At 47.4% G+C, this 22690-nt stretch overlaps 1 protein-coding gene across 4 annotated transcripts; it reads right to left on the bottom strand.

The window, feature by feature from the left end:
• Positions 1-365: 365 nt before the first annotated feature.
• On the bottom strand, positions 366-22685 carry LOC129704611 (aminoacylase-1-like). 4 transcript variants are annotated; one of them, XM_055647849.1, is made up of 15 exons: positions 22437-22685; positions 20783-20885; positions 17908-17972; positions 16351-16455; positions 16126-16220; positions 13743-13819; positions 12694-12783; positions 11443-11499; positions 6488-6561; positions 5796-5845; positions 3966-4110; positions 3759-3827; positions 2912-2991; positions 2461-2521; positions 366-2000 (listed from the first exon to the last, which is right to left on the bottom strand). In XM_055647849.1, the coding sequence occupies exons 2-15, from the start codon at positions 20871-20873 to the stop codon at positions 1836-1838; spliced, it is 1224 nt and encodes a 407-aa protein (XP_055503824.1). In that variant the 5' UTR covers positions 20874-20885; positions 22437-22685; the 3' UTR covers positions 366-1835. The 4 variants fall into 4 exon arrangements, with proteins under 4 accessions (XP_055503824.1, XP_055503823.1, XP_055503825.1 ...); XM_055647848.1 differs by lacking the exon at positions 22437-22685 and adding an exon at positions 21715-21733; XM_055647850.1 differs by lacking the exon at positions 22437-22685 and adding an exon at positions 21590-21691.
• Positions 22686-22690: the final 5 nt, after the last annotated feature.

The following is a 22690-nucleotide window of genomic DNA, read 5'->3' as shown; positions in this document are numbered from 1 at the left end:
TTACTGGTTTATTGAACATATCTATAATTTTTGGTTTTGTATGTGTTTGGCTGAGTCTACATGCCTGTGATGTTGCTGTAAGCAAGTTTTTCATTACTCTTCTACCACACTGTACTTGCGCATGTAACAAGAAACACATCTTAACTAATATTATAAGGGAGCTGAGGGCATGGGTAGTGGGTAAATATTGTTATGGCCGAGAGTGGATTAGCTATGATTTTATTGGATGGCAGAGCAGGCACAAAGGACCAAATGGACTCCCCCTGCCCCTGTTTCTCATGGTTTTATGCTTAGGCTTAGTGCTGTAAATTATTTATATTTCTTCAGTAAGGACGGACAATAAAAGGCCAGATATAGCAGCCAGCTTGAACTGCACAGAGGTTTATTTTGGAAGAATAAAATCAAGTTTGAATTAGAATCAAATCGTCATAATATCCATAATCTGCAGAACACACATTTACCCCCAGAATTCTTGGATTTTTCCATTGTGGAAAGCTCCTGTTCCTTCACAACGTATGTGTCGCACCATACAGGCACAGTGGTTGAGGCCATATTTTCACGCCCTCCCCACCTGCCCAAAAGAGATACTGACACAATCTTGAATTGCTGCCATCCTCATGGTGCAGATGAGCTCACAATACTATTGTGAGAGGTTCCAGTGAAGAAGGACTGGTGTGGATGGCTTATCTGGGAGAGGAACCTGTAGGTGGTGGATGGTGTTTGCTTCGGCCTGCTGGCAGTACACACAGGCTTTAAAAAAATCAAAACACAGGCTTGGGAGGTGCCTGGATGAGCATGTTTGCAGACACTACACACAGCAGTCACTGTGCACCAGTGGTGGAGGGAGGAAGTGTTGTGGTGGGTGGGTGGGTGGTGGGGGAGTAGACGGGGAGCTAATTGAGCAGCTGCTTTGTCCTGGATGGCGCTGAGCTTCTTGTCTGTGGGGGTGAAGACTGTCCCCCAACTGTGACGTGCCTGAGATGGGTGGGGGGGGGGGGGGGGGGCGTGGGGCCTCGGGGTTTCAGGTGTTAATGCTTGAGACACACAGTGACGATGTAACTACTAGGTTTCCCCAGTGGCTTCGACCCAGACCCAGAGCTCTTGTTGGAGGTGGGAAAGGGGCTGTTCTGCGAAGCAGTGGCTCCTGTGAAAAGACAGAGCTAACGTCCATTTGCCCAACACTGGGCACCACTCCCACTGTCCCGACACCATCCACTCTCACTGAGAGGCGGAGGGGGTTTGAGGGGGGGCTGTGGGTGACAGAGGAGGGCAGAGAGGGAGAAGGAGTTGGAGAAGGGTGGAGGGAGACAGAGGAAGATCGAGGGGAATGGATGGGGACAAAGGAAGATGGGGAGAGACAGAGGACTGAGGGAGATCCAGGGAGACAGAGAGAGATAGAGGGTACAGCCTGGAGGGAAGTCAGAGTCATCATGTGGAGAGGTTTCCCGAGATAACAGCAGCCAAATAATCATTGTGAAGAGAGTAAGGCGATCAAGAGGCTGTGAAAAGCCCAAACAAAGGTCAATCATATGAGCTTTGAGAGAGTCGCAACATTCAGTAAGTGAGGTAACACCGCAGAACTCCAGCGTCGGGAGGAGATAAGGGGTGAGGAAGGGGCTGAGGCACGGCTGGGGTGGTGAGTGAGGGTGAGTGGGGGATGGATGAGTGGGAGAGTGAGGGCGAGTCAGAAGGGGAGTGCTATATCTTTATAATGTTTGGAGGCAGTGTGGTGGAGGAAGAGAAAGGACGTCTATCACAGTGAGGAAGGAAGGAGGGGAGGAGGAGAGAGGGGTCCCGGGTGTTGGGGCAAGGAGGTGGAGAGTAGGTGTGCTGTTTCAGGCTTCCCCAGCGAGGGGTGGGACACAAGCGAGGGCCGGGAGGAGGTGGGTGTAGATGTCAATGCCAGTCAGGAAGACCTTCTCGTTGAGGTGCTCATTGTGGTCGTGCAGCAGGATGGGCGTGTGGTTCATCGGGGAGAATCCAATGGCTGGGTAACCAATCTGTGAGAGTGAAAGGAAGGTCAAAGAGCAGCTTCACCGTTACCCCCACCCACTCACCTCAACACCCCCACATCCTCTCACCCACAACCCCAGTCTCCCATCCCCACTCCCACCCAACACACACTCACATCCCCACTCCCATCCCACACCCCAAACACACTCACACACCCCCACTTCACATACATCCACCAAAACAACCTTCAGCCCCACACCCTCACCCCCACATACCCATGCCACATCCCACCCGCTCACCACAAACATCCCCACCCCCACATACCTCACATCTCAGTCACACCCATACACTTATTCACATCCCAGACAGACAGATAGCCAGCCAGACAGACGGACGGACAGACGGACAGACGCCCACCCACTCTCACTGTTGACCCCAGCACCAGTCGGGGCTACACTGGGTCAGTGTTCCCCAGCTGTCCCGAGGCCAGGCTGTGGTTATTCTCACCTGCCGGATGAAGCGACTGTCGGTGGAGGCTGGGAAGATCTCACACTGCATCGTCATGTCCCTGGAACACAGGAGGAGGCGTGTGTGAGTGAAGGGAGTCAAGCGAAAGGGGTGTGGGTACGGGGGTGACAGGGATGTGAGTGATGGGGAGGAGTTGGGTGATAAGGCTGTGAGTTTTGGGGGGAGGTGAGTGACGGGGAAAGGGTGGGTGATGGGAGTGTGAGTGGCAGAGTGGGCGTGAGTGATGGGGAGGGAGTGAGTGATGGGGAAGGGGTGAGTGATGGGGAAGGGGTGAGTGATGGGGAAGGGGTGAGTGATGGGGAAGGGGTGAGTGATGGGGAAGGGGTGAGTGATGGGGAAGGGGTGAGTGATGGGGAAGGGGTAGAGTGATGGAGTGGGTGTGTGGCGGGGTGGTGTGAGGCAAGAGCCCCAGCGTCCTGCACCCACTCACCTCTGTCGACAGGCGTTGCTGAAAGCACTCCACCAGGGATCTGACGGATCAATTGACGTCAGCTTATCACATGTGGTTTTCTGAGAAGGAGAAGAAGACGAGAAATCACCTCCACGCGCAGACCCAGCACACAATCCTAGTCACTGACCCTGATACACAGGCGTGGTAGATAGACCCATCACTAACGCTGTTACTCAATCTTAATCAGTGACACATATACAGGTTGATCTATTCAAGGAGGCTCATTTCAAAGACCTTGTGTGGACACTGGATCCAGGTTTGATTCACCTACTTCGGCTAACACAGTTGTGGGAGGGCAGCTGGTTACAGATTAGAGGGTAGTCTGCGGCCGTCCCTCTGCTGCCTGAGTTTCTCCTCAGGTTGTGGGAGCTGTCAACGTAGGGAGGTTTCATTCCCTCACTCAGGGCAAGAGTTGAGTATGGTGTCCCGATGTGGGGACAGGGTAAGAGTCAGTCTGGATGAACTCCAGTCAACAACAGTCTAGACAAGAGGGAGTCCTGGCTGGATAGAGGGTATCAATGTGAGAGGAGCTGGTTCCAGGCTTACCACAGAATGGGAGAGGCTTGCCTGGGGAAGCTGCACGTGTTCTGGGAGTCCCATCACCCCGACAGCATGATATCAGTCCAGACACATTGTCTGTATATATGCAGACGAGCAGTCTAGCTTCACATCACTGTGGGTGAAGGCAGAGTTACCAGGTCTGAGCTGGAAGACCATTTCTGCAAAACCTGCCAGATTGTTCCAGGGAGTTGGATCCCTCCAATGCTGTCAAAGTAATGACGACTGCAAGTTCTTGTAATACAAATAGCACCCGTCATATTAATACCTGCAAAAATTCACAGACAACTCCTTCCCCTGCTTTCTGACACCACTGCTTCATTTGTTCCTCAAATGCCTGAAAGACAGAAAGTCACAGTGGTCTCCATCAGTAGACATTCAAGAGTCCCACTCACTCCCTTCTGTTGAAGTACCGCAGGAATCCCTCCTACCTCTCTCTTTGCCATCATTCATCACGTAACACATCATGACTAACCTTGAGGTCCACAGCTGGAGGAATCCGGATATCAAAGCCTGCCATTAACTCATCAGGGATAACGTTGTATGCCACGCCTCCTTTCAAGGAGGTCAGGTTGACAGTGATGACATCTCCCAGAGTCAGGCACTCACTCTGATTGAGTCTAGACACAACACAGGAGACGGTTATTCTCAGAACCAGGAATGGTCTTAAGGGTTTAAGAAGGAACTGCAGATGCTGGAGAATCGAAGGTACACAAAAAAGCTGGAGAAACTCAGCGGGTGCAGCAGCATCTACGGAGCAAAGGAAATAGGCAACGTTTCGGGCCGAAACATCTGAAGAAGGGTTTCGGCCCGAAACGTTACCTATTTCCTTCGCTCCATAGATGCTGCTGCACCCGCTGAGTTTCTCCACCTTATGGTCTTAAGGGTGCTCTCTCTGCGTCCTCCTACCCTGCCTTATCTTGTGGATATGTCCTCTTTTCAGGTGCTTGCTGACCCGATCTGGGCCCTGTGCTCATTCGGCCTGTGCAGTTCATGCTGGTTGTCCATTATCTGTATCTACTGGTCTTTGCTGCCCCATTAGATGTACGGTTGTCCCACACTTACCGTACTGTATCTATGCCCATGTTTTTTTTATTGTCATGACTTTATGCACTCCAGTCATGCCCCCCTGGATATGTCCTCTGTAAACCATTGCTCCTTGCCCTGTGTGTGAAACTATTAGAACAGTAAATACAGTCACAGTCCTTTCAGCGCATGTTGACTGAATGAACCTTTATTATTGACAGTACTTTTGGTCACCTAGTGCTAATCCAGGTGCGCCGTAAAAACCATCCTATAGGGATGCATCGTCGTTTGGTTTGGCAACAGCTCTACCCAAACTTCAAAAAGTTGCAGAGAATTGTGGATGTAGCTCAGTCCATCGCACAAACCAGCCTCCCCCCTCTTCCCCATCAACTCCATCTACATTTCCTTGGGATAGCAGCCAACATAACCATGGACTACTCACACCACAATCATTCCCTCCTCTCCCCTCTCCCAGCTGGCAGAAGATACAACAGCCTGAAAGCTCGTATTTTCCGTGCTGTGATCAGATTACTAAAAGGTCATTGCTTAAACTAGGATGTAGGCCCAATCTCCCGTCCTAACTTATTGTGGTCCCCACATTTTTTTCCATCTGCACTTTCTCTGCAGCTATAAAGCTCTATAACATTGTGACACGACATTCTGCACTCTGGTATTTTTCTCTTTGCATTACCTGTTGTACTTGAGTGGGTTGGGCTTGATTGTACTCATGTAAAGTAGGGTTTGACTGGATAGCACAAAAACAATTATTTTCTCAGTCGACGTGACAATAATATACCACGATAAATAATAGTTCACTGCATCACTCAGTGTCAATTATTTGCTTGGAAGTATTTCAACATTAATTTAGCACTGAGGCTTAACAAGTTGTGACCCTTGTAGCTTCATAGGCAGTCAGGACCCTGGGATTACCCATTGCTCACCAAACAGGCAGAGGGTTAGCAATCTATCATCTCATCCAAATGTGGCACCCGTGTCTGCAGCGTTATATAATTGCCAGTCAATAGACAATAGATGCAGGAGTAGGCCATTCGGCCCTTCGAGCCAGCACCACCATTCAATGTGATCATGGCTGATCATCCTCAATCAGTACCTCGTTCCTGCCTTCTCCCCATATCACCTGACTACGCTATCTTTAAGAGCTCTATCTAGCTCGTGTTAGTGGTGTGTCTGATGTGAGTGACCAACAGTAGATATGACAGTTAATTCAGGAAAACCACCACTATCCCCAAGATGAATGAGAATACGTGTGTAGCCTCACCTCTTCTTCTCTTTCTCTCTGAAGTCCAGGAACGAATTGATAACTCGACGCTTCAATGGTTAAAAGAATAAAGAATTAGCAGTGTCTAAATCCTAATTTTGCTTTCTTTCTTATCTTCAGCTTCTCACCATGGTATCATTAAAAAAACTACACCCCCCACATCTTCAGCCCCTCTCCTTAACCATTGGTCTCCAGATGCCCAACATCTACACCTAATTCACGCCTCACTAAATCCAGAGATCCCCATCTTCCCAATTCCTGATCTCCCTAATATTCCTCACCGATCCCTTGCCCATCAATGCATGGAATATTGCATTCCATCAGGGAATCTCACACATCCTCATTGCAGCATTATGACTCTCCCTTATTTTCACCACCTCACACCCAAACCTCACCCCAGCAACATCTTGCACTGTCACAGCGGCTTTGTCCTCACAGATGGACACTGACTTGAGGGACGGACGGAGAGCTGTGAGAATTTCTGGAGAGGAGGAGGAAATAGGCAAGGAGGGAATGAACGGGATGAGAAGGGGATAAGTGTGTAGGGGTCTGAGGAAGATAGGATTACAGAGACATAATGAATGGATGGTGGAGGGACTGGGACGTAACGGAGGAGTTTAAGTCATAAAGGTGGAGTTGGGTCTGGAGGGGCCGAGGGGTGTGGAGATCTTCCACTTTACTTCGACACTTACCACCTTTTCTCCAGCGGTGTTCTCGATGAAGCGAGACCCATGTCCTGGGTTACCTGGGCAACGCACTGATACCCCTGACAGGCAGACAAAAATTGGCACAGATTAACAACTGTTAAAATTCCCTTGTCTAACTATTTACGTTTCTGTTATGAAGGCAACTAATATAATCAAAGACCCCACACCACCTTGGTCGCTCCTCGTTGCTATCCTCGGGTCGAAAGTACAGGAGCTTGACAGCTCCGGGTTCAAAAGCAGCTTCTTCCCATCCTATCACAGTCTTGAACGACCCAGCACAATCCTAACCTTAACTATTCACCCACACTGAACCACGATGGACGTTCCACTATTAGGATTGTTTTATGTACTATGGTTTTTGCACTAGGGTGGTCACTAGTTTGCATAGAATAACCGATAATTAGTTGTGTATTTTTGTTTTGGCATCTAATATGCCTGAAAATCTGCAACAAGTAAGTATTTAATTGTTCCAATGCATATGACAAACAAACACTCTTGACTCTTATGATACTTTATTTCTGGGAGCTGATCTTCTGATCCAGACATTTAGTTGCCATATTAATCACTCTCAGGGAAACTTCAGAGTGCAGCTCTCCCTCCCTCTCTCTCTCTCATCCAGCACTAGTCACAAACTTTCCTATTGCAAGCCTTGAAGTGCTTGATGCACTGGAAGTGTTGGAGGGATTGAGTTGAGGAAGCTCTTTACATACAGATTGGAGTACCCACCACACTCATAAAAGCTTATCAACTTAACAAGTTAATACACCTTCTTGCTTTGAAGATGTTTCCTGTCCTGTGTGTTTCATAAAATATTTCCTTGTTAGGGAAAGTGTGGGCTGAATAGTGAGTGAAGTCCCTGCTACGCGGTTCAATTACCGTTCACAAACCACAACATTATTTCCATAAAGACAGTATCCATCTGCCAATTCATTGTAGTTTCCAGTGATTGTCTAATCCAACTTGGGACGGCAGGAAACTATGATGTGTCTGAGCAACTTGTGTCGTGTAGCAGGGGGAGCACAACTCATCAGCCAAGGCTTGCTGAGTCTAGGTCCCAGATGTATCATTCAATTGTAAAATACAAAGTTCCGGTTGGACTTAGCTGGCCAGGCAGCATCAGTGGAGAGAAATTGTCGATGATGTTTTGAGTCGTGACCCTTCTTCAGGCGGATGGAATAGGGAGGTATGGTGGGAAAAGCCTGGCAAGTGATAGCTGGATACAGGAGAGGGAGGAGGTGATTGGCAGATGGGTGGAGCAGTGGGCAAAAACTAGAGATGAAAAGGAGGGAAGAGTATCAAGTAAGAAAAGAACAGTCAAATGTAAAGCCAGCACCAGGAATTTGGTTGGAAGGGGACAGGGTGAAGTGGAGAGAGGGGAGATGGTGAACTTGGAGATAGGAGAGGCGGGGATGTACCGTGGAGGGCAAAACTGCTGGGTGTCCCAAACGTTATCTGCCAATTCTCCTCCACAGATGCTGCTCAACCCACTGAGTTTCTCCAACAGTTTATGTTTTGCTCTCCATTCTGGCATCAGCAGGGACTTGTGTTTCTATTTTACCATTTAGCTGGTAATAAGCACCCTTTCAACATTCCCCTGCGCAAGCTGGTTTGTATAAAATACAGAACAGAAACTGAAACTGCTAGAAACTTTGCTGTTTGAGAAAAACAGGGTTATTTCTCAATGTTTCAAATCAAAGAAGGGTCTTCTGTTTTTATTTGGATTTCCAATATTTAAGAAAGGCTGGAGAGAGAAAACAGGGAATTTATAGACCAGTTAGCCTGACATCGGTGGTGGGGAAGATGCTGGAGTCAATTACTAGGAAAACGGACAAGGGAGAACCATTGGATATAGTGTACCTGGACTTTCAGAAAGCATTTGATAAGGTCCCACAAAGGAAATTAGTGGTCAAAATTATGGCACATTGTATTGGGGGTAGAGTGCTGACATGGATAGAAAATTGGTTGGCAGACAGGAAACAAGGAGTAGGGATTAACGGGTCCCTTTCAGAATGGCAGGCAGTGACTGGTGGGGTACTTCAAGGCTTGGTGCTGGGACTGTAGCTATTTACAATATACATCAATGATTTAGATGAAGGGATTCAAAGGAACATTAGAAAATTTGCAGATGACACAAAGCTGGGTGGCAGTGTGAACTGTGAGGAAGATGCTATGCAAATGCAGGGTGACTTGGACAGGTTGGGTGAGTGGGCAGATGCATGGCAGATGCAGTTTAATGTGGATAAATGTGAGGTTATTCACGTTGGTAGCAAAAACTGGAAGGCAGATTATTATCTAATTGGTGTCAAATTGGGAAAAGGGAAGTACAACGGGATCTGGGGTTCCTTGTTCATCAGTCAATGAAAGTAAGCGTACTGGTACAGCAGGCAGTGAAGAAAGCGAATGGCATGTTGGCCTTTATAACAAAAGGAGTTGAGTATAGGAGCAAATAAGTCCTTCTGCAGTGCACAGGGCCCTAATGAGACCACACCTGGAGTATTGTGTGCAGTTTTGGTCCCCTAATTTGAGGAAGGATATTCTTGATATTGAAGGAGTGCAGCGTAGGTTTACAAGGTTAATTCCCGGGATGGCGGGATAGCCAAATGCTGAGAAAATGGAGCGACTGGGCATGTATACTCTTGTGTTTAGAAGGATGGGAGGGGATCTTATTGAAACATATAAGATTATTAAGGGTTTGGACACGCTAAAGGCAGGAAACATGTTCCCGATGTTGGGGGAGTCTAGAACCAGGGGCCACAGTTTAAGAGTAAGGGGTGAGCCATTTAGAACGGAGATGAGAAAACACTTTTTCTCCCAAAGAGTTGTGAGTCTGTGGAATTCTCTGCCTCAGAGGGTGATGGAGGCCAGTTCTCTGGATACTTTCAAGAGAGAGCTAGATAGGGTTGTTAAAGATAGCGGAGTCAGGGGATCTGGGGTGAAGGCAGGAACGGGGTACTGATTGGGGGTAATCAGCCATGATCACATTGAATGGCGGTGACTGCCAATCACCACCCCCCCTGGACACTTATTATTATTTATTCAAATCATTTGCTATGTCGCTCTTCCAGGGAGATGCTAAATGCATTTCGTTGTCTCTGTACTGTACACTGACAATGACAATTAAAACTGAATCTGAATCTTCTAGTTCGAAGGACTGAATGGCCTACTCCTGCACCTATTGTCTATGCCATGATGGTATAGTACTGAGCTTAGCTGCCTTCTAAGCAATTGACCCAGGTAACAGTGGCACAGTTGCTTCACTGCACCAGAAACCTGGGTTCAGTCCTGACCTCAGGTGCCATCTTCATGGAGTTTCAACGTTCTCCCTGTTTTCACCAGATGCCCGAGTTTCCTCCCACAACTCAGTCTAGTGGATCAATTGGATAATTAGCTGCTCTTTATTGCCACTGGTATATAGGGTGTGGTAGAATTTGGGAGGAGATGCAAGAATGTCAGGTGAATAAGGGATTAATGTTAGATTAATATAAATAGGTAGTTGATGGTTGTACTGGACTCATTGGGCTGAAGGCTCTATTTCCATGCTGTATCTGTCTATGATACAAAAATTCTCCTATGCAGCATAAGGAAGTAATGCAATGCCTCAAATTCAGCAAAGTCCATCATGGTCGAAATCTGATTTTAATAGAACGGATGAATTCAGTGTCCTCGGGTAAGAAAAACAATATTAGCAGGAAAATGTAGTTATTTGGAAGGCCACTGTATCCATGCTGAACATAATCCTATACATGCTAATCCCATTTGCCCGTATTTGACCTGTATCCCTCTATGCCTTTCCTGTGTAAATATCTGCCTATATGCATTTAGAATATTGTACTTGCATCTGCCATTAAAATCTCCTCTGGCAGCTCATAGACATCACCACCAGGTGAAAAACTTATCCCTCAGATCTCGTTTAAATTTCTCCTTTCTCAAACCTATGTGCTCTAGTTCAAGACTTCCCTGCCTGGGAAAAATATTCTACCTTTGGCCCTCTTAAGTTTATAAACCTCTGTAACCTCACCCCTCAGCTTCCTACATTGCAGTGAGAATAAACCCAGCCTATCCAATCTATTCGTATCACTACAGCCCTCCATTCCAGGCAACATCCTGGTACATCTCTTCCTGGTGTGTGGCGACCAGAATTGTGCACAATACTACAAATGTGGTGCAACCAATGTTTTGAATAACTGCAACGGGACATTCTATCTCTTATACTCAATACCCTGACCTATGAAGGCAAGCACACCAAATGCATTCTTCACTACCCTATCCACCTGTGTTGTCACTTCTGCAATTATGGATTTGTGGCCTCATTTTCATCTCATCAGTTTACCCAATTATATTAACGGTGTTATTTGCTTTGGGTTTCTCCTTCTTTTGCATCCTATTTTTTTTAGTCTATTTTAGCATGCAGTACTGTCTTTCCTATTTTTTCCAATCTTTGTGTAAAGACTTCTAGTAACAGATACTGCAGTCAACAAAATCATTTGAGATAGTGAAAACTGTAATCAAATATCTCCTTACAAAGAGAGCCATGGTTTTGCCTGTGCCTCCTCCTAAGTAGGACCCATATCCTAGTGAGTTTTCCAGTAGTTGAAATGAGAGGTCCACAGCCTGAAAGTCAGTCCATCCTTCTCTCTCTCTCCACAGAGGCTGCCTGACCCACTGGGTACTTCCAGCGATGTCTGCAATATTTTGTTCTCGCTGTCGCCTCACCACCCTTCAGAAGTTTTGTTTACTGGGTATAATGTTCGGCCTGAATGCTAACCAGTGACCCCCAGCCCAGCACAGTGGAGGCTGCTTCTCGAGGATAAACTGCCCAACTCCTCGACTGCAGTCACAGCACTCGACAGGAGTGACACCACAGGGCAAAGCGTGATGAACAGCATTTGAAACCCAAGCACTAACCAGCAGCCAGATCGCAGGAGCTAACAGGTACTCACACCAAACGTTCCTTTCACCGTAGAACACTGTAAAGGTTTCACCAGGGTTGGCCAGACCTGGAGACAATAAGTTCAGTAATTAGTAACGGTGCTCAGAAATGCATGACTACATCTAGTGTAAATATTACAGGTGAAGTGTGGACAAAGGGGCCCAATGGCCCACCGGGTAAATACACTGCTGGGAACTAATCAATGGCCCCAGGATCAAACTCCAGTCTGCACAGACGGTTAGGGATGGAGTGGGGAGAAATGCCCCATGGGAAAGCTGAGAGACATTGGCCTTTGATTGTCAAGGAGTGGGAAATGGCGCAGCCCCACAGGCCTAAGGCCTTGTTGATGGTTTACATCAGGAGCTCAATTCTCAGGCAGTGCATAGTGGAACCTGAGGCTTCTGGGGTTTCTTAGTATCTCCACCTGCAGTGGGCTCTGGCTCAAAGCCAATGCTATCAAACGGCTCAGCAGAATCTGTGGATGTGTTCGCCCATTGGTGATTCTGCGGCAGAAACTGGTTTGACGAGATAGCAAGAGTGGATGGGCAGCAAGCAACGGCTGGGGTGGTGGGCAGGCGGCCATGGCAGGGTCCGTGATGGTAGGAGTGCGTACCAAGTATCAGGAGTGAAAGACTGGAGGAGAAACCAGAATGGGTGGGTAAAGACCAGAAGCAGAGAACTGGGGGGGCAGGCGGCTCTGACTCTGATGGGTGAGGTGCCTTCATGTACACCCGGATGAGCTGTGAGAAAGGGTCTGGGCCATGCCGCAGTGAATTGATGGGCCCTGAGTCTAGGGGTCGGGTACTGGGCCAAGGCTGGGTCAATCTGGAGCAGAAGGAAACGGTATGGGTTTGAGTCAACTTTTAGCTGGTCTACTGCTTGTGTGCTGCTCAGTGGTAACAAATGCCTGGTTCCTCTCCATGCAGAGTATAGAGCATACTGGAATCTCAACCAGCCCGAGCCTTTAATGCCTTGCATCGAGAGAGAAGAATATCCACATGTGCTTCTTAGGGTAATGATCTCCCTACTTTTTAGTCAGAGGGATTCTGCTCATCCCATGCAGTGCAGCCAAGATGTGGTGAGCTGCAGGGTGTGTGTTCTGGGCATGTCTGTGGGGAACACAGGGAGATGTGGTGAGCTGCTGGGTCTGTGGGGAACACAGGGAGATCTTGCTGGAAGGCCATGACCTGGAGCTAAAAAAAGCAGGGACAGAAACAGAAATCTGAAATTGGAAAAAACTTGGGGAAGAATTGTGTCTTACCTTCATCAAGGGCAAATCCAATATTCAAAGCTCGGAACTCTTCACTCTCGACCAACTTTTCCATTCCATTCCGACCTCCAATCTCCTCGTCTAAGGCAGAGGAAACACACTTCAGACACCACTGCAAGATGTCTAGCCGCAACACTAGTCTCTCCAGAATGTACCTACACTGTGAATGGGAATGGAGATGAGCAGGGATGGCACCTGCCTTGGCTCGGTTGTCTTGATCTCACCCCATGCATTGTGGCTTCAATGCCAATGCCCGGCCAGCACTAGTGCCCAGTGCAGTCAGTTTGGCCTTGCTGAGGGAGTGCCATCTTTCAAATGGCATGTTGAACCAACCACCTATCTATGGATGCTAAACACCCCACGCATGCCACAGCCAAGAAAGCACACTGGTGCCTCTGCTTCCTCAAATGATTGAGGAAATTAGTCATCACTCCAATGATAGCTTTCATTTTTTTTTACAGATGCACCATAGAAAGCATCACAGCTTTTTATGGCATCTGCTCTGCCCAAGACCCCAGGCATTTGCAGAAGTTGTGAACACAGCCCAGTCCATCACGCAGCCCAGCATCACCCCATCGACTCGATCTACATTTCACGCTGCCTTGGGAAAGCATCTAACATAATCAATAATCACTTACACTCTTCTCCCCTCCCCCATCAAGCAAATGGCACAACAGTTTGAAAGCACATACCTTCAGATTCAAGAATAATGCTCTACCAGACTTGAATGGACCTCTCACAAGCTAAAACATATATTTCCCATCTTCTATTCTACCTCGCGATCCATCTACTTTGTTATTTTCTGCACCTTTTAATAATAAACGATTGCCAATACTAATACCAGGACATTGGACGAATCTCAACATTGACAGGGTAAGGCACTAACTAGACACCTTTCTCTTTCCCTCTTTCCCTTCAAACAGTGGGTGGCACAGGGTCAAAGGGAAGCATATACAAGGGTGGTTACAGTGCTACTAAAACTAAAACGACAAAACCACTAGCAGCCCTAGGCATCAGATGTCTGAGCTTTTAATCCTTACCAGGAACAATCGACAGGTGAATTGTCCTTGGAAATCTTTTGCCCTCCAATTTCAACCTTCGAATTGCTTCAATGTACCTGTGAGGAACAGGTAATAAGTGATACTGGAATCTACAGGATTTGTCACTGAATCAGAGTGTTATACACTAAGCCACAATGAACAGCATACAATCACAAGGATCCCATTACATGCTTTCAATGTGAAAGGGTCACATTGTCCAAGTGGGAAAGGCCAATGTACATTAGATACTCATACAACAGATATGGCATGGATTGGAGGGAGCTGTCAACTTTTCAGGTGATTTCTGATCAATTCGACCTGAAACATTGTTTTTCGTTCACCAGATGCTGCCTAAACTGTTTTTCCAGCATCGTTTTCCAGCATTCAGCATTTCCAACATCTGAGGCTTACTTTTGAATGCCTTTATCCAAGCAACCATTCAACGCCCATGTTATGTAATTACAGAGACATGACAATGGACTCAGAACACATACATTTCCCATGTACCACCATGGGCCACTCGACGACAATAGACCATAGGTGCAGGAGAGGGCCATTTGGCCCTTCGAGTCAGCACCGCCATTCAATGTGATCATGGCAGATCATTCCCAATCAGTACCCCGTTCCTGCCTTCTCCCCATATACCCTGACTTCGCTATCTTTAAGAGCCCTATCTAGTTCTCTTTTGAAAGTATTCAGAGAACCGGCCTCCACCGCCCTCTGAGACAGTGAATTCCACAGACTCGCAACTCTCTGTGAGAAAAAGTGTTTCTTCGTCTCCGTTCTAAATGGCTTACCCCTTATTCTTAAACTGTGGCCCCTGGTTCTGGATTCCCGTTTTTGCTACCAAAGTGGATAACCTCACATTTATCCGCATTAAACTGTATCTGCCCACTCAACCAACCTGTCCAAGTCACCCTGCATTCTCATAGCATCCTCCTCACAGTTTACACTGCCACCCAGCTTTGGTGGCAAATCTGCAAATTTGCTACTGTTACTTTGAATCTCTTCATTTAAATCATTCATGTACATTATAAATAGCTGTGATCCCAGCACCGAGCCTTGCGATACCCCACTAGTCACTGCCTGCCATTCTGAAAGGGACCCGTTAATCCCTACTCTTTGTTTCTTGTCTGCCAACCAATTTTCTATCCATGTCAGCACTCTACCCCCAATACCATGTGCCCTAACTTTGCCCACTAATCTCCTATGTGGGACCTTATCAAATGCTTTTTGAAAGTCCAGGTACACTACATCCACTGGCCCTCCCTTGTCCATTTTCCTAGTTACATCCTCAGAAAATTCCAGAAGATTAGTCAAGCATGATTTCCCCTTTGTAAATCCATGCTGACTTGGACCGATCCTGTTACTGCTATCCAAATGTGCTGCTATTTCATCTTTTATAATTGACTCCAGCATCTTCCTCACCATCAATGTCAGGCTAACTGGTCTATAATTCCCGGTTTTCTCTCTCTCTCTGTCTTTCTTAAAAAGTGGGATAACATTAGCTACCGTCCAATCCACAGGAACTGATCCAGAATCTATAGAACATTGGAAAATTATCACCAATGTGTCCACGATTTCTAGAGCCACTTCCTTAAAAAGTACCCTGGGATGCAGACCATCAGGCCCTGGGAATGTATGAGCCTTCAGTCCCATTAGTCTACCCAAGACCATTTCCTGCCTAATGTGGATTTCCTTCAGTTCCTCCATCACCCCAGATCCTCTGGCCACTAGTATATCAGGAAAATTGATTGTGTCCTCCTTAGTGAAGACGGATCCAAAGTACCTGTTCAACTCATCTGCCATTTCCTTGTTCCCCATGATAAATTCCCCTTTTTCAGTCTTCAAGGGTCCAACTTTGGTCTTAACTCATTTTTTCTTCTTCGCATACCTAAAGAAGCTTTTACTATCCTCCTTTATATTCTTGACTAGCTTACCTTCGTACCTCATCTTTTCTCCCCGTATTGCCTTTTTAGTTATCTTCTGTTGCTCTTTAAACATTGCTCTTTAAACAGGATTGTAGATTGAGTTGATTTTTCCCTCCTTCCAACATGGAAATTAATTCTAACTGTAGTTCCCACCCCAATGTCAAAGCAGGAAAGGCTCGGACTAAAATTTCAAAGTGGAGCCCTCTTTAAATGAGAACAGAGCCACACTCATGATACTCTGTCGGTCATGCAGCAACTGTTCTCATATAAGATATCATTAACCTGCAGCATTAACGGCTCCTCTTTACACAGATGCTGCCTGGCCAGCTGAGCACTTTTGTTTTTATTTCAGTGTCTGCAGCGTTTTGCTTCTTCATTACTGGGACCCACACCTCTGCTGGTTTGCTTGCCTCGGTGCCAATCCTGGGGCCACCCTTGGGTGTCAAACTCACTGAATAGTCACACACTTCATGTCCTGTGATCCTCGGCCGTATATATTCCCCTCTTCGTCCTTCTGAGCTGCAAATGGGTCAAACCTCCAGTGTTGCTGCAGATAGAAAGAGAAGAGTGAGCCCAGATCTTCACCGTCCCATCGGCTCACTAACCCCTGCCCAACCCCCCCCCACACAACCGCACAAAGCCACCCACACCTGCCCAACTCCATCTCTCTCCCTTACCTCGAATACTGGAACCACGTCCATGTGGGAGTTGAGGAGGATGGATTTCAGCTTGGGGTTAGTCCCCTCCCAGCTCAGGATGAGGACCCGGAGGCCAGGCACAACCTGTACAAGAAGAACACAAGCCTCAGCACCGGCTGAGCTCAGAGCCATGGACTTAACGCAGCCCCCTGACAAGAGGGAACATCACAAGATGCTTTGCAGAAAAAAGAAGTGGCATGCAAATAAGCCTGATCAAAGATATGGAAAAAAGTGAAGAGGCGGGGCAGCCAAAAAGTGTAGGAGGGAATTCCAGAGCTCAGTGCGTGGGCAGCCAAAAAGCCCGTTATATTTATTTGCCACCCACTGCACTAGAGCTAATTTACAGCAGGACATTATCCTACCAGCAAATTTTGGTATGTGGAAGGAAACTATCCGTCAATAGTGGAAAGATAAAAATGTCATAATCCTGAGACCAAACTATAGTAGCAACAATCCAGGTGGCTGAGCAGGTTGTGGAGATTTTTGTCAACCAGCCTGTGACGGGATTTAAACATCAGTAGGGAAATTCTCAATTGGAGGTGTTGTTGGATGAGTCACAAATAAGGCAGGCTGGGTAAGGATGGAAGTCTTCCCTCCAGATGGATGTTAATGAACTAGATGGCATTTTTAAAACCAACTAGTAAATTAGTGGTCATCAATTTTAACACCTGTATTTTCTTTTACATTTCAGTTTACTAATGAAATTTAGCTTCTGTGGCTACTGTGTGGGATTTGAACTGGATTAAGATTAGGGTTTTTAAATTCTGGCCTCCAGGTTACTGGTCTAGAAATTGACTGCCTTTCTATAAGACAGGTGTTTTACTGCAATTATACAGGGTCTGAGGAAGACCACGCCTGGAGTATCATGTTTAGTGTTGTTCTATACCGAAAACAGAATGTAATTGCTTCAGTAGAAATGCGGCACAACAGTATAATTCAACCTATTTCCTTCGCTCCATAGATGCTGCCTCACCCGCTGAGTTACTCCAGCATTTTTGTCTACCTTCGATTTTCCAGCATCTGCAGTTCCTTCTTAAACAGTACAGTATAACAGACTGGTTCAATGGACGGTGAGTTTGCCACATTAGGAAAGATTGTCTTTACTCTCAAGAATATATAAACCAGATAAGATACTTAATTGAAACACATAGAACTCAACATAATAAATATGGGGTCGATATTTCCCCTGCCCATGGCGACTAGACCTGAAGTTCAGTTTCAAAACAGAAAGCAAGTCATCATGGATGGGAAAGATTTAAAGTTATTGAGTTCACTGAAAAGAGAGATTGATGGATTTCTGGATATTGAGGGAATCGAAGGGCATCATGTCAGGGCAGGAATGTGGAGCTGAGGTGGAAGGTCAATCATGATGACTGACAGAGCAGATGCAAATGGCCAGACAAACTATTCCTGCTATTTCATATTAAATCTTGGATAATTCTCACACCTCCTCTTCCCAAAACACTTGTATAAAAATGATCCAAATTCATTCTTGTGAAACTACTCTACGGTGTTGAGCAGGGGCTTATCACTCACCTCGATTTTCTTACAGGGAAGACCCAGTTCTATACTGAGCTTCTCCAGGAATTCAATGGCACCATCTGAAAAACATAGTAATCACTCAATCTGTTGTGCAGTTTGTACAAATGTGGTGGTTATAACAATTGTTACCAATATCAACAGAAGTAATGTCATCTTACAAGGGCAGGTCAGAGATTGGGTGTCCTGTGGTAGGTGATTCACCCCCTGACATATACAAGGATAAGAATACTCTCCACCAGCCTGCATGAGTGTGGCTTCAACAATACTTAAGAAGCTCAACACCATCCAGAACAAAGCAAAGTGGAGTACCCCACTCCACTCCACTCCCTCAATCATGTAGTACACTTTTTGCAGTATGCACCAACTACAAGGAACTCAGCAGGTACTCCACATGCCTGTTCAGTCATTCCCACCACCTTTACCACAGCCAGCATGTCACGACATTAGCAACCACCCTGCAGATTCCCCACACACCATCCTGCCCTGGAACTCCATCACTGGCCCTTTGTTGCGGTATTCCCAACCCAAAGCAGCCAAAATAACTTTACTGCACAGGCTGCAGCAGTTCAAAATTTCAGTTCGGGTCACTGTGGCAGATGTTGATGATTGCTTGCCTGGGCAAGATCACCCAAATCCAGTGAAAGAGCTAACCCATTCCTTAAAACATACTTTTCCAATCCATCTACTGGCTGTCCACTCCGTCACTTTCACCAGTGGGCATGTTCAGAAATCTTTCCCTGTCTTGAACACAAGCATCCTTTGATTTATTCTGCTTATTTCCATGATAAAGCCATAGTGTCTCTGGGGATAGTGTCCTTGATTAATGATCTGTTTATGTAGCAGAGTGTGTCATACCCTTTAAAAGAACACCATACCAAAATACTCATAATACATTTCACCCAGTCTTTCATTAACAAAGAGTGGCACAGTGGCACAGAGCAGTGTTGCTGCCTTACAGTGCTAGAGACCCACGTTCGATCCTGACTACAGGTGCTGTCTGTATGGAATTTGTACATTCTCCCCATGCAATGGGGTTTCCCTGGGTGCTCCAGTTTCCTCCCACACTCCAAAGATGTACTCCAAAGGTTAATTGACCTCAGTAAAGATTGTAAATGGTCCCTGAATGTAGGATGGTGCTAGTGCATGGGGATTTCTGGTCGGCACAAATTCAGTGGGCCGAAAGGCCTGTTTCCGCGTTGCATCTCTCTAAACTAAACTAAAATCCCATTTAGTGAAACACCTGCGAGGAATATGCCCATGTTGTGATTTTGGAATCAATGTAACTACCCCAGGTAAGAGACATTTGACCTTATACCAGTTCCCAAAACTGCCCAATCTCATTCCCCTTAGCTGTAGACCTTCCTGGATGAGGAAATGCCCCCAGGATGACTATCTTGCTGTCCTAACGAATGCCTGTATTCACAATGGTGAGAGTTTTTTAAAATTTTTTATCAGAGTTGTATCACCCAAAATATTATACTAAACACTGATGCCACTAACAGTTGGATCAAATATGCACCTGTGCATATGTCCAGTTGCCACCAAGGGCTCTGTACCCATCTCAGTAAGGGACATCTGAAAGTAGCTGGAGGTCCATACATCCAACGAGAGGCAGGAAGGCTCCTCTGAATGAAGGAGAGATAAGCCAGTGCTTAGCCATCCCATTACCCCCTTCAGGCTTCTGCATCAAGTGGTTGGACCTAGTTAAATGAGTGACATTCATTCTCCTTGTAGTTAAGATGAAGTGTGCACAACAGCCTGGCAAGTCAGTCGCATCTGTCCAGCTGCATGTGGCCTCGCCCACAGCTGGCTTCAGAGGCTGGGGGTTTGTGAGAAGAGTTATGGAAATAAAACCATTCGCCGAAACTGGTGCTCCTTGTCATTTGGGGGGGGGGGGGGGGGGGGGGGGGGGGGGGGGAGTTGGGAGTCACAATTCCCAAATGGGGCTCTGCCCATTTCCCCACCCACCCCACAAAGTACCAAGTACAACCGTCCAGAGTAAGTTGGATTTAGATGGGAATACTGGAACTGTAGCATAGGTCCAGAACATTGTCGGCAAATAATTAAAGCACCTCTGCAGTTAAATTGTGTCGTCGTGGTGACCCGCAAACTTTGCACAACCGGAATGCTGACAACGGCACTTGCTGCACAATAAGTGGTGCAAAGGTCAGTTGGGAGGCATGATCAATGATTAACGTTTAATTTAGTTTGGTGGTACAGCAGGGAAACCGGTTCTTCGGCCCACCGAGTCCACTTGACACGAATTATCCCGCTTTCTCAACAACTCGCGACACGCCGAGGGCAATTTACAGACGCCCGCACGTCTTTAGGACGTGAAAGGAAACCTCGGGCACAGGGAGAACGTGAATACTGCACAAGCAGCACCCGAGGCCAGAATGGAACCCAGGACATTGGCGCTGCGGGGCAGCAGTTCCACCAAGTGTTCCACCCTGTGTTGCCGAGCGTCACCCGACCCCACTTCAATGGTCTCGCATGCACTGTCGAAGTGTCCCGCCACATCATGTGCAGCCATCCCAATTTTAGTTACCAGTTTCTTAGAGACTGCAATCGCAGTCTGAACATTTCTAGCCATTTGGTCACCATTTATCACACTGTCCAACTACCATGAAAAGGACAGTGCATGGTAATAAACATATGCCGGCCTGATGAAAGTAAATGGAAGAGCATTTATTTTACTACATGTGATTACAAATTAATAGGTCAAAACTTCAAGCACTGTGAGAATAAGTAAAATAGTAGTCAGGCAGGAAGATAACACATGACATTGGGAGGCTACAGCTGAATCTCTGGTGCTCTGAGACAGAACTAAAGGAGCATCACCGCTGCCCCCTCTGCCCATAAACCTTACCATAGTCCGGCCGAGGGTGCACCGTCCTGATCCTCAGGTACTCTCGGAACAACCGGACTGATGGATGCTCCTCTTCCTGTATCCCTCCCATTCTGGGCTAAACCTGTCGACAGACAAGAGATACTGGTCACCGCAGCAGAAACAACAGCACCTGCCACGACAGGATGGGGAACAGATCGTGCAAAAGATGATCCGCTCGCTCGCTGCCCCATATCCCTCGCCCCGCGATCCCTCTCTACACCCGTGCAGCTCTCCCACTCACCGCTCTCCCGGCCCCGAACCCTTTCCCGGTGCAGCGGCGCGGACTCGGTTGTGGCCCCGGGATAATCTGTCGGCGCCTTGGGCCTGACCAAAGATCCTATAGCGGATTCTGGTCGTCGCTCCGCCCCGGGGAGGAGCGGGAGGCGGTCCCGGACTAGACACCCTGAGCTGGTGGCAAACACATCCCAGCGGACCGCTCGTCCCGGATACTGATCACCAATCCCCCTCCCCCTGGGTTACCTACTCCCCGAAGATCACTCCCCCCGATATTCAACCATTCCTCCCAGCCCCTCCCAAAAAGACCACCCTCCTCAGACACCCACTTCGCCCCCACAGGTCATTCCCTCCCGGATACTCACTCAGGTCACTCTACCCAAACACTCATCCTCACTCTCCCATGATCAGTCTCACATTCCCCCCGCAACACTCACCCCAGACGTTAACCACATTCCCCCAGGATCACACTCCCCAAACACTCATCTACTCCTGGGATCACTCTCCCTCAACTGTAATCCAACCCTGGAATCACTCTTCCCGAAGTCTTACCTTACGCCGAGGCTTACTCTCCCTTAACAATCACCTTTCTGAAATCACCCTACCCAGGCAACTAACCGCTCCCCAACCTCCGCCCCACCTACGGTCACACTCCCCTGGCAAGCAACACTCCTCACCCTTCCAGTCACAATCCCTGGACACTCGCCATCGCCTGCTAAATCACACTCCCTTGACCCTCAGCCTCCCTCCAATCACAGTCCATGGTCACACACCAACCACCACCCCGGACCGCCCTCCCTGGATCACTTTCCCCGGACTCTCACTCTAGAGATCACTCCTCCCGTCGCCGCAGAATCTCTCTGCCTGGCCACGACACTCAATCCTCCTCCCTGGATCAATCTCAATGGACACAGCCCACCCGGGAATATTTACCCCACTCACCTCCCAGCCCCGTCACTAACCCCTGACGCTCACGCTCCTTCCCTGGAGCATTCATACACTCGCCCACCATCCAATCCACCCCACCCACCTCCGATCGCACTTGGGTGGTAGGTGTGTGGAACGAACTGCCAGAGGAAATGATTGAAGCAGGTACAATGACAACATTTAAATTACATTTCGACAGGTACATGGATTGGAAAGGTTCATACAGATATGGATCAAACGCGGGCACATTGGACTAGTTTAGATGGGGCATTTTATAGGCATGAAGAGGAATTCCTACCTGCTTAAGCTTCACTACATTCATAAGTTTTAGATCTTTCGGCCCATTAAGTCTACTTTCACGTTCAATCATGGCTGATCTATCTTCCCTCCCAACCCCACTCTCCTGCCATCTCCCCTTAACCCCCGGCACCATTACTAATCAAGAATCTGTCAATCGCCACCTTAAAAATACCTCCACATTCGTCTCAAGAAATTCCTCCTCATGTCCTTTCTAAAGTCACGTCATTATATCACAGGGAGAGCCACAAGAGTCCGGGGAGCAAGGAGGAGAGAGAAAACACATTCGATGAGAAGTCCCTGCGTCGTGGACATTGAGGAGACCTACTGATATCCTGGCGATATATGGCGATTGATGTGACCGAGCGCTATCCTGGTGATTAACGATACCCAGTACTATGCTGGCGCTAAATGGCGTTTGATAGACCC

Source organism: Leucoraja erinacea, chromosome 16 (genome assembly GCF_028641065.1).
Source record: "Leucoraja erinacea ecotype New England chromosome 16, Leri_hhj_1, whole genome shotgun sequence".
In the NCBI taxonomy this organism is placed as follows: domain Eukaryota; kingdom Metazoa; phylum Chordata; class Chondrichthyes; order Rajiformes; family Rajidae; genus Leucoraja; species Leucoraja erinaceus.
Note: the sequence above shows the minus strand (reverse complement) of the source record. Positions and strands in the feature narration are given on the sequence as shown.